At 49.6% G+C, this 13,567-nt stretch overlaps 1 protein-coding gene across 1 annotated transcript; it reads left to right on the top strand.

Annotated features, from left to right (window-relative positions):
• Window positions 1-2,148: 2,148 nt before the first annotated feature.
• Window positions 2,149-12,566, top strand: Polr2f (RNA polymerase II, I and III subunit F). The gene is made up of 5 exons (XM_038342587.2): window positions 2,149-2,264; window positions 4,693-4,762; window positions 6,834-6,964; window positions 12,110-12,181; window positions 12,401-12,566. Exons 1-5 carry the CDS (start codon window positions 2,245-2,247, stop codon window positions 12,489-12,491), a joined length of 384 nt encoding a protein of 127 aa, XP_038198515.1. The 5' UTR covers window positions 2,149-2,244; the 3' UTR covers window positions 12,492-12,566.
• Window positions 12,567-13,567: the final 1,001 nt, after the last annotated feature.

The following is a 13,567-nucleotide window of genomic DNA, read 5'->3' as shown; positions in this document are numbered from 1 at the left end:
AAATCCACCTGTCTCTGATTCCCGAGTGCTGGGTTAAAGGCAAGCACCACCACTGCCCACCTAAAAAAAAGGTTTTTTTTAAGGCTTTTATTAGTTTATTTATTTATTTTGGTTTTTCAAGACAGAGTCTCTTTGTAGCCTTGGCTTTCCTGGAACTCCATCTGTAGGTCAGGGTAGCCTCAAACTCAGAAACCCATCTGCCTCTGCCTTCCGAGTGCTAGAATTAGGGGCAAGCACCACCACCCGGCTTTAAGATTTTGTGTGTGTGTGTGTGTGTGTGCACGCATATGTCTGTGTGTGTATGGGTGCCTGTGGAAGCCAGAAAAAGGCACTGAACCTCTATAGGTTGTTTCGGGCCCCCTGACATGGTTGTTGGAATTGAACTTGGGTCCTCCAGGATAGCAGCAAGTGTTCTTAACCTCTGAGCTATCTCTACAGCCTTTATTGTATTTTATTTTAAAGACAGGGTATTACTAATTATCTAATTATCCAGACGAGTCCTTTTTTTTTTTTTTTTTTTTTTTTTGGCTCAGGCAATCCTCTCAAGCAGCAAGCAGCAAACTTGTATATCATATCTGCCTAAGACACACAGACTTTTTTTTTTTTGGCTAATATGGGAACTCGAGTCTTCTTGAAGAACAATACACGTTCTTAACCACTGAGTGACTTTTCCAACTGTAACACTTTGTGTGTGTCGTGTGCTGAGATTGAAACCCAGGCTTCATGTATGCCTAGCATACATATCACTGAGCTACACCCCAGCTCTATAATTTTTTTCTTGTTGATTTTTCTTGTTAACCTCCTATACTGTTAACTCTACTGTTAACTCTATGGAAGCAAGAATTGTTTGCTTTTGGGCTGGAGAGATGGCTCAGAGGTTAAGAGCACTGGCTGTTTTTCCAGAGGTCCTGAGTTCAATTCCCAGCAACCACATAGTGGCTCACAACCATCTGTACTGAGATCTGGCGCCCTCCTCTGGCGTGCGGGCATATATCAAGGCAGAATGTTGTATACATAATAAATAAATCTTTAAAAAAAAAAGAGAGAATTGTTTGCTTTTTTTGCAATTCCCTAACACTTTACTTCCAGTACCTAGGACAATATGAAAATCACATATCAGGTGTTTTTAGTTGTTGGATAAATGAATGTATATATACTCATTCATGTATCAGAGGCTGGTGCCACAACTGAGCAGAAACAGGCACTTTCTCTGCCTGGTGGCATTCACCATTTAGAAGGTGCTGGCTGTGGGGCTGGAGAGATGGCTCAGCGGTGAAGAGCACCAGCTGCTCTTCAGGAGGACCTGGGTTCACTTCCCAGCACTTGCACAGGGCTCACGACTGTTACTCCAACTCCAGGGAATCTGGCACCCTCACATAGGCATACATGCTGGCAAAACACCAAAGCACAAAAAATAAAAAGAAATAAATCTTTTTTTTTTTTTTTTAAAAAGGTGATATCTGGGAAACTAAACGCCTGTAAGACTGATTACATATTGTGCTAAGCCCAGGGAAAGTAATTGGATTTGGTACTGGAAGTTTTCACTGTGGTGAGGAGGAGTTAGGTTTCATTGAACGTGCAATGTAAAAGATGAGCCAACCACCCCAAAATTCTCCATCCTTTGGACTTTGGTTTTCTCCTGAACTTTTCTCAATCCCAGTCTCTTAAAGAAATCACCACCTCTCCTGTGGTTGTTCCTGTGAAGCACTGACCTCTGAGCAGCTCGCAGGTCCCCGGCGTGTAAGGGACTTGCTTAGGGCAGCGCCGGAACCCGGTTCCTTTGGACACTGCGCCCACCCTCTCCTGTGAAGCCATGGGAGGGCCCTAGGAGGGAGAGAAGCAATGACCAGCCCTCATCTCGCGTCGCAGTCCCGACCTCTCATCGCCAGCACCCTGGGTATCTGAGAAGCTGGTGCCCGAACCCTCGGCTCCGGACCGTGCAGTGAACACCGTCCCCATCGTGACGGTCCCGGGCAGAGCGCTCACCCTAAGCGTGGCAGCGCCCTCCTGAAGGAGATCCTCGGGGAAGCCAGTGTGTTAGGGCCCGTACCAAGCGCATCTGGTTACTATGGTAACCAGAGTATACACCCACGCATGCGCACTCGCGTCTCGTTGTTGGCTGCCTCCCGGAAGTGATTGCTTTTGGGTCACGGCGCAGGCGCAGACCGCAGGTAGTGCCGGGGACGATTGAAGCGCGCGGTTCACTCTTGTGCGGTCCCGAGCGGTCAGTGCGGTGACGGCATCATGTCAGACAACGAGGACAAGTGAGCGCGGGCTCGGAGGGGAGGACTTCGTGGTGCGAGCTGGGCGCTTGGAGTACAGGCTAGCCCAGCTACGGGGTCTGTGGGGGTGAAGTCTTGAGAACTTCCTACCTCGCGGAGCAATGCTCCCGGGACAGTGTGCGGAGTTAAGCCCTCTGGGCACCCCTTTCTGGAAGGGAATGCCGGTGGTGTAGTTCGTGTAGTCGTAGAAATAGGAAGAAGCAATCCAGAGATGGCCTGGGAGGCTGGGAGCAGGCGCGGGCTTGTAGCATAGGTGGCCAGAAGTGGGTTGAACTCTGGATATATATTTATTTTATTTATCTGGAGACCAAATCTCATTGTATACTAGGTGGTTCCACTTTAGCAATCCATCTACCTCCTTCTTCCAAATGATGGGATTAAAGCTTGAACCACTATGCCTGGCCCCTGGTATACACTCACACTTACACACATATATGAGAGATGGTATTCACATATACACATACAGACACACACACACACGAGAGAGAGAGAGAGAGAGAGAGAGAGAGAAAGTCTCAGCTATGTAGCCTCGGCTGTCCAGGAACTCACTGTGTAGGCCAGGCTATCCTCAAACCTAAAAAGTCTATGTCACCATGGCCAGCTCCTGGATATATTTTACTTTTTTTTTTTTTTTTGAGAGAGAGAGAGAGAGAGAGGGGAGGGGGAGGGAGGAAGGGAGGGAGAGAGACAGAGACAGAGACAGAGACAGAGACTGTCTTCATGGCACTAGCTGTCCTGGAAGTCACTGTGTAGATCAGACTGTCCTCAAATTCACTGTGTAGATCAGACTGTCCTCAAATTTACGGAGATCCGCCTGCCTTTGCCTCCTGAGCACTGGGATTATAGAAGTGTGCCACCATGCCTGGCTGTTGATATAGTTTAAAAATAGAACCAAGAGGATTTCCTGATGGCTGCATGTGTTAGGTCAGAAGAGAAGATACACTATGGGAGTCCTAAAATAGATGTAGCCGTCAAAACTCAGAAATAGAAGCTGGATGTGGTGGGCTTACCCCTGTAATCCTAGCACTGGGCGGGGGGGGGAGGACTAAAGGCAGGAGGATTGCTGTGAACAGATGTCAGTCTGTGCTGCGTAGCAAGTTCCAGGCCAGCCTGAGTTGCATAGTGTACAGAGTGGCGCTGTCTCAGAAGCAAGCAAACAAAACGCAGGGAAAATACAGTGAAAGCAGAGACGTGCGTGTCGACCAGGCTTGTGCGGACCCCTAGAGAGGAGGTGGCTAGTGAGTGACTGGGGAAAGGGGGACCCAGGAAAGGCTAAGGAGGCGCTCCCCCGGAGTGTGAAGCAGGAGGGAGGAGCCAGATGTGCCAGCTGTTAGACGAAGACGAGTGAGAGTGGGAAGGATTTAGCAAGGAAAAGATCATTAGTGAAGCTGACATGGCACACATCTTTAATCCCAGCACCCGGGAGGCAGAGGCAGGTGGGTCTCTGAGTTTGAGGCCAGCCTGGTCTACAGAGGGAGTTTTAGGACAGCCAGGGCTACACAGAGCAATTCTGCCTTGAAAACAAAACAAAAAAGGTAATCAGCGAGCAGAGCTTGGGGTTTGGTGGAAGTCTTACCGAGGTTAGATTATCTTCCCTTCCCACGGTCGTAATCTCACCTCAGGGGTAGGGTGATTGTGGTAATGTTCTCTGCTGGGAATTAATGCCCAGGGATTTCGTGCATGCTCTGTATACACTACTTTTGAGCAACAACTCCAGCCCTGAAGTAAATTTTGTTTTTGTTCTTTAGACAGCATGTCCCTATGTAAGCCCAGGCTGGGCTTGAACTCCTGAGTCTCCTCCTCCACTCCAAATGCTAGGAGTACGGGAGTGTAGCATCACACTCACAGATGTATAGCTTTCCCTTCTGATGGGGCTCGTCCTGCGCTGGTGACCGGAGGATGGCTTTGTGATGGCCAGCATTGCTGCTTGTCCAGGGTGTGAAAGCTCAGCTCCCGGCACTGTGTTGAGTAACACCAGCTTCAGCGGATTTGACACCCCATTTCTGGCTTTCACAGGCATCTGCACACTCATGTGTACACTCACATTCACACACACAAACACATAGTGAGGCAGAGGCAGGCAGATCTCTGTGAGTTCAGGGCCAGCCTGGCCTACAAGAGCTAGTTCCAGGACAGGCCCTATCTCGAAAAACCGAAAAAAAAAAAAAAAAGTCCTCAGACCAGAAAAGTACATGTTACTAACTGACCACAGTAGTTCATAGAGAGGGAAACAGTGGTGAACAAGTCCTAGCAAAATTGGGGGGCAGATGGGACAAGATTGAAGGCATACAGCGAAGCTAGAGATTCCCTCATTGAGATTTGCGGTCCCTCCTACGTCACAGCCGATACACCAAGCTGAGCCTCTGATTCTGGCAGGTGACGTTCTAACCAGCAGTTTCTTCTGGCTTAGTTTTGATGGCGATGACTTTGACGATGTGGAGGAGGACGAAGGACTGGATGACTTGGAAAATGCCGAGGAGGTCAGTAACCCCCTCAGCCCTCAGCTTCCTGCACAGCAGCCTGGGCGCTAGACAGCGGGGTGGGTGATGGTTGCCGAAAGGTTTCGCTGTTCCCTTTTCCAGGGACGTGTCTCCCACAGATACAGGCAGGCTTTCTCAGTAACTGTGGAGCCAGTTTTAGAACACACTCTATAGACCAGGCTGGCCTTGAACTCACAGAGATCCGCCTGTCTCTGCTTCCTGAGTGCTGGGATTAAAGGCGTGCACCACCACAGTTCACAAATGCACTCTTTGCCTTTGCAAGAGCTAGACCTTAGCTAGGTCTTGGGATTGTTGTATCTTATTATGTATGGGTTTTTTTAGACTTGTTCTTGGTAGATAGCCCTGGAACTCAGCTGTTTAAACCAGGCTGGCCTCTAGCTCACAGAAACCAGCCTGTCTGTGCTGCCTGCGTGCTAGATTAAAGGCGTGGGCCCAGGTGGAAGTAGCCTTGCTCTCTTTCATTTGCTGCTCTACCCCAAACACTTCGAATACCTCTGGGCCTGTAGCAAGCACTCGGCAAACAGTTTTTATTTTATTATTATCATTATTATTTTTAATTTATTTAACTTTATTTTCTGTGTATTGGTGTCAGATTACCCTCGAACTAGAGCTACAGATGGTTGTGAGCTGCCATGTGGGTGCTGGGAATTGAACCCGGGTCCTCTGAAAGAGCAGCCAGTGCTTGTAACTGCTGAGCCATCTCTCCAGCCCCCACAATTTTTATCTTTTAAAAAATAGTTTTTTCGTGCATGTGCACTTTCGTGTCTGTGTGCAGTGCACTCACCTGTGTAGTGCGGTGGAGGGGCAGAGTCTGCTATCAGCTGTCATCCTCTTACGGTCTCTACCTTCTCTTTCAAGACGGGGTTTCCCTGAGCTTGGGACTCACTGCGTCAGCTAGACTGTCAGTCAGCAAGCCCCAGAAATCTTTCTCTCTTTACCTCCTGGTTCTGTGGTTATATGCACACACTGTTATATATCCAGAGTCTTACATGGAGACTAAGGATCCAAATTTAGGTCCTCCAGTTTGGGCAGCAAGCTCTTCACTGTCTGAGCCATACCCTAACCTCGAATTCTTGGTTTTGGAAACCTGTAAACTCTCGTCACAGGCTGTGCACGATCCTGGCAGCAGCTGGTGCTCTGTGCCTCTGTTTTCTCCTCTAGGTCAAAACTCTGCTATCAGAAACCCTTTGCTTAGTACCTCAGCATCTGTGGCCGTGCTGGCAGATTAGTATTTGTGTGTGTGTGTGTGTGTGTGTGTGTGTGTGTGAGAGAGAGAGTGTGAGTGAGTGATGGAACCCATGTGTATGTGTGTGCTTGTGTGTATGTGTGTGGAGCAGAGGATGGAACCCAGGTGTGCGTGTGTGTGTGTGTGTAGTGGAGGATGGAACCCAGGTGTGTGTATATGTGCTTGTGTGTGTGCATGTGTGTGGAGCAGAGGGTGGAACCCAGGTGTGTGTGTGTGTGTGTGTGTGTGTGTATGTGTGTGTAGCGGAGGATGGAACCTAGTTGTGTGCTTGTGTGTGTGCATGTGTGTGGAGCAGAGGGTGGAACCCAGGTGTGTGTGTGTGTGTGTGTGTGTGTGTGTGTGTGTGTGTGTAGCGGAGGGTGGAACCCAGGGCTAGCCTGGACAGATGTGTAGCAAGTTGTTGCTCAATGGTGACTCTTTCTTCTTACCATGACTGTCCTTGCCACTCGACCCATTGACTCAGTTGCCACCCGTGAAAGATCTGGTGTTTGTGCAACTTCCCGTTTAGGGTGTGCTCATCACTTGCAGGACCAGCCTTCTTTTCAATGGGGCAGCTGGCTCTGGAGTCCTGACCACAGTCTTCTTTACTGCTGGTTTGGAGAATTTGGTCAGGTTGGCTGGCTCTTGAAGCCCTTGGACTAGGGACCATGATTCCTGCCTCACGGGGTAATAAGGAATGGGGTGTTAGTAAATGTCCTTGACATCTAGAAAGCGTTAATGGTGGTGGTGAGTGTCATTGTCATCATCTTCCTCTCTGACCCAAAACTCACCCTGAGATGTCCCCTCTGTTTTCTTGGGATGCAGGAAGGTCAGGAGAATGTTGAGATTCTCCCCTCTGGTGAGCGACCACAGGCCAACCAGAAGCGCATCACCACTCCGTACATGACCAAGTACGAGCGAGCCCGTGTGCTGGGCACGCGGGCACTCCAGATCGCGTAAGTGTTGCCCTTTGCTGTCCTCACCGTGAGCCCCAGGCTGCTGATCCTGCCCAGCCCCTGTGTGCCAGGCATTGTGCTGGGCTTAGGAATCCTGTGGTATAATGTAAAAATAGGCCATGAAAAGTAACCACACAGGAAAAAAGTGTCAGTAAGAACCTAGTCAGGCCTGGTGGCCCAGACCTGTAATTGAAGACACTCAGGAGACAGAAACAGTAGGAGAATGGGTTCAAGGCCCACCTGGACTATGAGTTCAACACTACTCTGGGCAACTAGCAAGACCCCGTCTCAAGCTAGAAGTGAAAAGGGATCTGGGGATGTAGCTCAGTGGCAGAGTGTCTGTCTAGCATGTATGAGGCCCTGAGTTCAGATAATTCCTGTCAGTTTGCCAAAGTGAGATGAGTATAAATTCAGGGAAGGCCATGGTAGCCCTTCAGGCTTGTACCCCTTCCTGTTATGAGGGAGACTGGCTAGCCCAGTGAGGTAGGGAGGGCCCTTCACTTGGGAAAGCCTGAGAGCAGCAGTGACTTCAGGGGTCTAGATGGTAGGCAGGCAGACTCAGGCAATCAGTGATTGCCGTAACCTGGAAGAGGCAGAGTTAGTGGAACTCTAGTGGGAGACCTGAGCCTGAGAGAAACTGCTGGACTTCTGACATGGTGGATGCTGCAGGACAGACCTGGGAGTTTAGGGAAAACACAGCCGACGGAGCATTCTCCCACCGGGTATGTGGCGGCCTGCATGCTGGAGGCATAGTGCTGTCTGCATCCCCTCACAGGTTCACACAGCCCTGGGGAAAGATAACTGCGGTGTCTGCCTTGATAAAGGGTTTTGTGTGTGGGCAAGGTGGTCCTCAGCCATTCCTCAGGAATGGACTTTTCCTTTCTCTAGCATGGTTGCATTCTTGTTCCTTTGAGTAAAGTTAGAGCCACCTTCAGGGGCTATGGTCCTATTGGCCTATACTGTCCATTATGGCACTCAGTGTCTCCATGTGGCCATTTAAATTAATTAGTTAATTTAAAAAATGGCCCTGTGAGATAGCACATATCTTTAATCTCAGCACTCAGGAGGCTAAGCCTGTGGATCTTTGTGACTTCAAGGCCAGTCTGGTCTATGTTCCAGGACAGCCAGGGTTACACAGTTAGATGCCATCTCAAAAACAGTAACAAAAAGCCCCAAACCATCACCTCCACAACAGAAAAACCTACCCAAACAAATGAAAACAAAGCAACTCCCTCCCCCCAATACTGGACACATCTCAGGAGTCAGGAGCATCTCTGTGGCTCACAGCACAGGGATGGCACAGGTACAGGACATTTCCAATTGGCTGAGCATTCTGGGAGGCTCATTCTTTTAGGTAAAAATGGCCCAGTGGCAGGATGCCTTCATAGTCTCTGAAATGCAGCTGTGCTCACCACTGAGGTGTGGTGCTGCCCTGTTGAGAATGTAGAGGCGATTAAAGATGTCATCCCAGCTCCCCGAGTGTCTTCTGATGAGAGAGTGGGACCAGAGCACAGGTAGCCCGAAGTCAGGGCAGATGTGGCTAGTGCTTTCCAAAGGGCATGGAAGGGCTGGAATCCCCAGGGTGGTAGACGAAGGGTGGTGTTTTGCATGTATCTCTGGTGCTAAAAATAGTGTGGGTGGTTACAGCTTAGGTGGCAAGCTTGCAGCACAATGATGGCAAAGATGTCACTAAAGTGGGCCAGCAAGGTGGCTTAGCTGGTGCAGATGCCTGATACCAGCCTGATGACCTGATTTACAGGAACCCACAGGTTAGGAGAGAACTGATTTGATTCCTTCATGCCATGGCAAGCATATAATCATGTATATAATTGCACATACACAGACCCAAACACAAAATACAGCCTGAGGAAGTGATCATAGGTTAAGAGTGCTTGGCGTTCTTCCAGGGGACCCAGTGCCCTCTTCTGGCGTCCATGGACATCCACACACATGTGGTTTAGCTACATAAACACAGAACATATAAGTAAAAGTAAAAATAAAATTTTAAGTCTTCGCACACAAAATTAATAAAATAAACTTGTTTTAGAAGACTGGAGAGAAGAGCACACACATACTGTTCTTTTTTTTTTTTTTTTTTTTTTTTTGGTTTTTCGAGACAGGGTTTCTCTGCAGCTTTAGAGCCTGTCCTGGAACTAGCTCTTGTAGACCAGGCTGGTCTCAAACTCACAGAGATCCGCCTGCCTCTGCCTCCCGAGTGCTGGGATTAAAGGCGTGCGCCACCACCGCCCGGCACATACTGTTCTTGTAGGGGAGCTGAGTCATAGTCGCCTATAACTTCAGTTCCGGAGGGATTGGCACCTCCTCTCCTGCATATACCCCAGTATAGATACACAAATATAAATAACTTAAAAAAACTTTAAGAAATAAAATTAGGGGGGCTGGAGAGATGGCTCAGTGGATAAGAGCATTGCCTGCTCTTCCAAAGGTCCTGAGTTCAATTCCCAGCAACCACATGGTGGCTCACAACCATCTGTAATGAGGTCTGGTGCCCTCAGGCATGCATACAGATAGAATACTATATACATGGTAGATAAATAAATTAAAAAAAGAAATAAAATTAGTAAAAATGTCAGTAGACCCTAAAGGGACAGGTTCAAACTGACACATGTCTGGTAAGGCAGTTTGGAGCATTCATAGGGTGTGAAGGCCCAGACAAACCCCAATCCAAGACAACCCAACTGTCACATTTTTCTTTGGGGCTTTAGTGCACCTTCCCCTGAGGGATCCATGCCCTCTGGTGGCGCTCTGCCTGTTGTGAGGGACAGCCAGGCTGGATCCTGTACTTCCGCACTGGATGGCTAACCTTTGCTTAGGTGCTGAATGAAATGCCTGCTTGGATAACTTTTGATCTGTTCGGTCCGGCCCACTAGCACCACCTGGTGGCTGATTCACTCACATCTTGCTAACTGGGTGGGTGATGCACAAGACAGTCACTTGAAGCCCACACTTGCACTTGCATGTCCATAGATAGGGACACTGATGAACAGATGCCCTTCAGGTGCTCCTGTTAATGTATGGAGAGACCAGGCCCAGACAGGTCAGGGCAGCCGTGCATGTTCTGTAAGGCTTTGTGTGCAGTGGGTGTTACAGCCATGCATGTTCTGTAAGGCTTTGTATGTAGAGGGCGTTTCTTTTGTTCTCTTGGTGTTAGGGACTAAACCTGGGACCTTACGTTCTATTGCCAAACTACATCCCAAGTTTTGGAGACATTTTGTTATTCAGGAAGGGCATTTGGTTTCTGCTCTTGGGAAAATTTCAGGCTTTTGAGAGTAGCAGAGATCAGAATATTTAGTAATGAACTAGTCAGTCTTGCTCTCAAACTAGTTGGTTCCCAGAGTCACCTGGCAGCTCTAAAGGTACAATCCTCAGAACCCTTAATGAGAAATTCTCTCCCAGGACTGGAGAGACGGCTTAGCAATTAAGAGCACTTGCTGCTCTTGCAGAGGACACAGTTTGGTTCCCACCATCCACGTGATGGCTCACACCATCTATCCCTCCAGTTCCAAGCCGGGTGGTGATGGTGCACACCTTTGATCCCAACACTTAGGCGGCAGAGGCAGGCAGAGTTCGAGGACAGCCTGGTCTACAGAGTGAGTTCCTGGATAGCCAGGGCTACACAGAGAAACCATGTCTCGAAAAAACAAACAAATAAATAAAAAAGTATGTCCTGGTGGTCGAGAGAAGATGTGGGCCCTGGATTTATAGGTATAAGCCCGTCTAGGATGATCAGGGGAGTTGTTCTTAGGTCACAGAATTGGAGGTACCATCCGCTTGTTTGGTGTTGGGGCCTCTGCTGGGGACAAGCATTGGCTGGGGACTGGGCCCTCACAGTGGCCATGTGTGGTCTGGGCCACCAGCAGCTCATCATGGTCTTCTGTGGAGAGTAGTCTGGTGTCTTTGGTGCCATGAATGGCATATGTAAACACAGGCAGTGAAGACAGTCATTTCCAGAGTGGGGACACCTGAGCCCCCCAGGCTGTGGAGAGATGGTGCAGAAAGGACAGGTGCCTCAGCTTGTTTTCTGTGGCTGTGACAGAATCCTTGAGGCAGGTTCCTGGCTCCGTACGTTTAAATCACAGTTCTGGGGGTTGGAGGGTCCAAGAACATGACATCTGCACCTGATGAGACTTCAAGCTGCATCATAGCATGGTAGAGGGTCACATGGTGAGACCAAGCAAGCTGGCTTGGATTTCTCTTCCTCTTGTAAAGCCCTCAGGACGAAGGCCCCTCCTCTGTCTGATACTATCATGCTAACTTAAGAACATAGGGGACACTTAAGAACACGGGAGTGGGGAGGCATAAAAGTTTGTTTTAGGTGTGTGAATGAAGGCTGGATGGGGGCCAGGCTGGGAGAATGTGACCCTTCTGGGGTTGTTGCTGTGAAGGGCTGTGGGTTTGAGTGATGTGGCAAGAATGAAGGGCCTTTTCTGATGGAGCATTACAGTTAGATGACTTTAGTGTGTGTCATAGGACACATCATAGCACAGTGGTTAGGAACACATCTAGACTCTGCCTCTCTGCCTGTGTGTGTTTGAACCTTGAGCAGGTTACTCGCCTTTCTGTACCTCACCAGAAAAAAGTCAAAGTGGGACTCCCCTCACATGAACGGAGTGTCAAGGTGGAGAACAGTGAGTGGCATGGAGTCTTCTAGTCTTTGGTTTTCCCAGTGAGGCAGGGATTATCTTCATTTTTAAATGAGACCATTGGGAGCTGGAGAGATGGCTCAGAGGTTAAGAGCATTGCCTGCTCTTCCAGAGGTCCTGGAGTTCAATTCCCAGCAACCACATGGTGGCTCACAACCATCTGTAACGAGGCCTGGTGCTCTCTTCTGGCCTGCAGGCATACACACAGACAGAATATTGTATACATAATAAATAAATAAATATTTAAAAATAAATAAATAAATGAGACCATTGGGATGTGGACAGAAATCTAGTGGCTTATCTTTGGAGGCACAGTTTAAATCCAGTCTGCTGGTCTTCTGTCTGTTTAGTGGCGGCTCCTTTATACTTCTGCCACCACAGCTGCCTGCCTGGGTGCCCTTGCTGGATGAGGAGCAGGACACCATAGTCACCTTCTCTGAGCCTTGTTTCTTGTCTCTCCAACCTGTGTCTGTCCCTGCAGGATGTGTGCCCCTGTGATGGTGGAGCTGGAGGGGGAGACAGACCCGTTGCTCATTGCCATGAAGGAACTCAAGTAAGTCCCTCAGACAGGGGTCCTTCCTCCAGAGCGTGACAGCAGCTCTCGGCCTCTCCGTCTGTGGAAGCTGGTGTTTGATCCTGTAGATCTCTGGCTTGTTCATAGTCAAGCCCCCGAGATGAGGGAGGGTGTTTCTGTGACACGTGCTTCTCCCACCTGTTCCCTGCTGCAGAGCTAGGGCACCAGCCCTCATGTCCTGTGACTTCCCCACCACAGGGCCCGGAAGATCCCAATCATCATTCGCCGTTACCTGCCAGATGGGAGCTATGAAGACTGGGGTGTGGACGAGCTCATCATCACCGACTGAGCAGCGGTGTTGGACTGCCGGGCGCCATTTCTATGCCCATTTTATACATGTAAATAATAAACTTTGCCCTTCCTACTCCTTTGTGCCTGCTGTCTGCAGTGCTGCCACCTGCTGCAGAGAGCGGGCCCACATCGAGGTGGCCCTGTGACTGTTAGCTCTTTCTGAAGCACCAGGGACTTGGCCCCATGGGCTCTCCCATCCCTCCCTCTATCTCCCCATGCACCAGAGCAAAAGCTGCTGCAGGGGAGACACCTCAGCTGCCTTCTCAGCAGACAGATGAGTCTTTGTGCCCAGGGAGCTGGTTGCCATGGAAACCCCCAATTTCCTTTCCAGTGGGGACTGGCTGCAGGGGCTTCTCCCTTCTCAGGAGTATCACAGAGCAGGTCTCATCAAGCCAGCCATTGTTCCTAGGGACCTGCCTGGAGCTCTTATCAAGGACTCAGATCCCCTTTCAGGAGTGGTGCCCTAGCAGGAAGTGTGGGGGTGCCATGATTCCCCCACTGTCCCCAGGCAGAGCCCTGTTGGGCAAGTCAGCAACTGGAACAAGGACCAAGCACCTGTCCAGTTCTGTCCCGGGCCAGTTCACATAGTGCCCTCCATGGCCATCTCTTTGCTCTGCCACCTTGTGCCTCTGCTTCTCAGACTTGAGCTAGGATGGTGTGCTCTTGGGTTCAGCCTGAGCTGGAGTTCCTCTCCTGGCTCACTCGCAAGGGTCCCTCTTCTGTGCATCCCACTTCCCACCCCTTCACATCCTGTGGTAGAGATGTGTGTGGAGTTAGGTATCAGGACGGTGGAGGCAGGAGGCTCACAGAGTAAGTTCAAGGTCAGCCTGGGCTACGTGAGACTTTGTCTGAGAATTTGTTTTAGAAAAGAAGGCATGGAATCTGGCATAGTTAAAAGGAAGACCTCTGGTCCACTGCAACTCCAAGGAGTCATGGCACGCCACATGGGACTGGGCACCCTAGTCAGGGTGAGAAGGATGCGTGGCCACAGGAGTAGGAGGGTGCTTGCTGCTTTGGATGGTAGTTAATTCTGGGAGTCACAGACTTCGCACCCTACCACCCTCCTTCAAGCCT

This window comes from Arvicola amphibius, chromosome 9 (assembly GCF_903992535.2).
Source record: "Arvicola amphibius chromosome 9, mArvAmp1.2, whole genome shotgun sequence".
Lineage (NCBI taxonomy): Eukaryota > Metazoa > Chordata > Mammalia > Rodentia > Cricetidae > Arvicola > Arvicola amphibius.
This window is presented reverse-complemented; position numbering and strand designations above follow the sequence as displayed.

What these genes read in the sequence shown, in the direction of transcription:
- Polr2f (XM_038342587.2), top strand. Translation starts at nt 2,245, where the DNA reads ATGTCAGACAACGAGGACAA. An exon ending in ATGTCAGACAACGAGGACAA is followed by an intron (nt 2,265 to 4,692) that starts GTGAGCGCGGGC and finishes CTTCTGGCTTAG; the next exon opens with TTTTGATGGCGATGACTTTG. An exon ending in ACTTGGAAAATGCCGAGGAG is followed by an intron (nt 4,763 to 6,833) that starts GTCAGTAACCCC and finishes CTTGGGATGCAG; the next exon opens with GAAGGTCAGGAGAATGTTGA.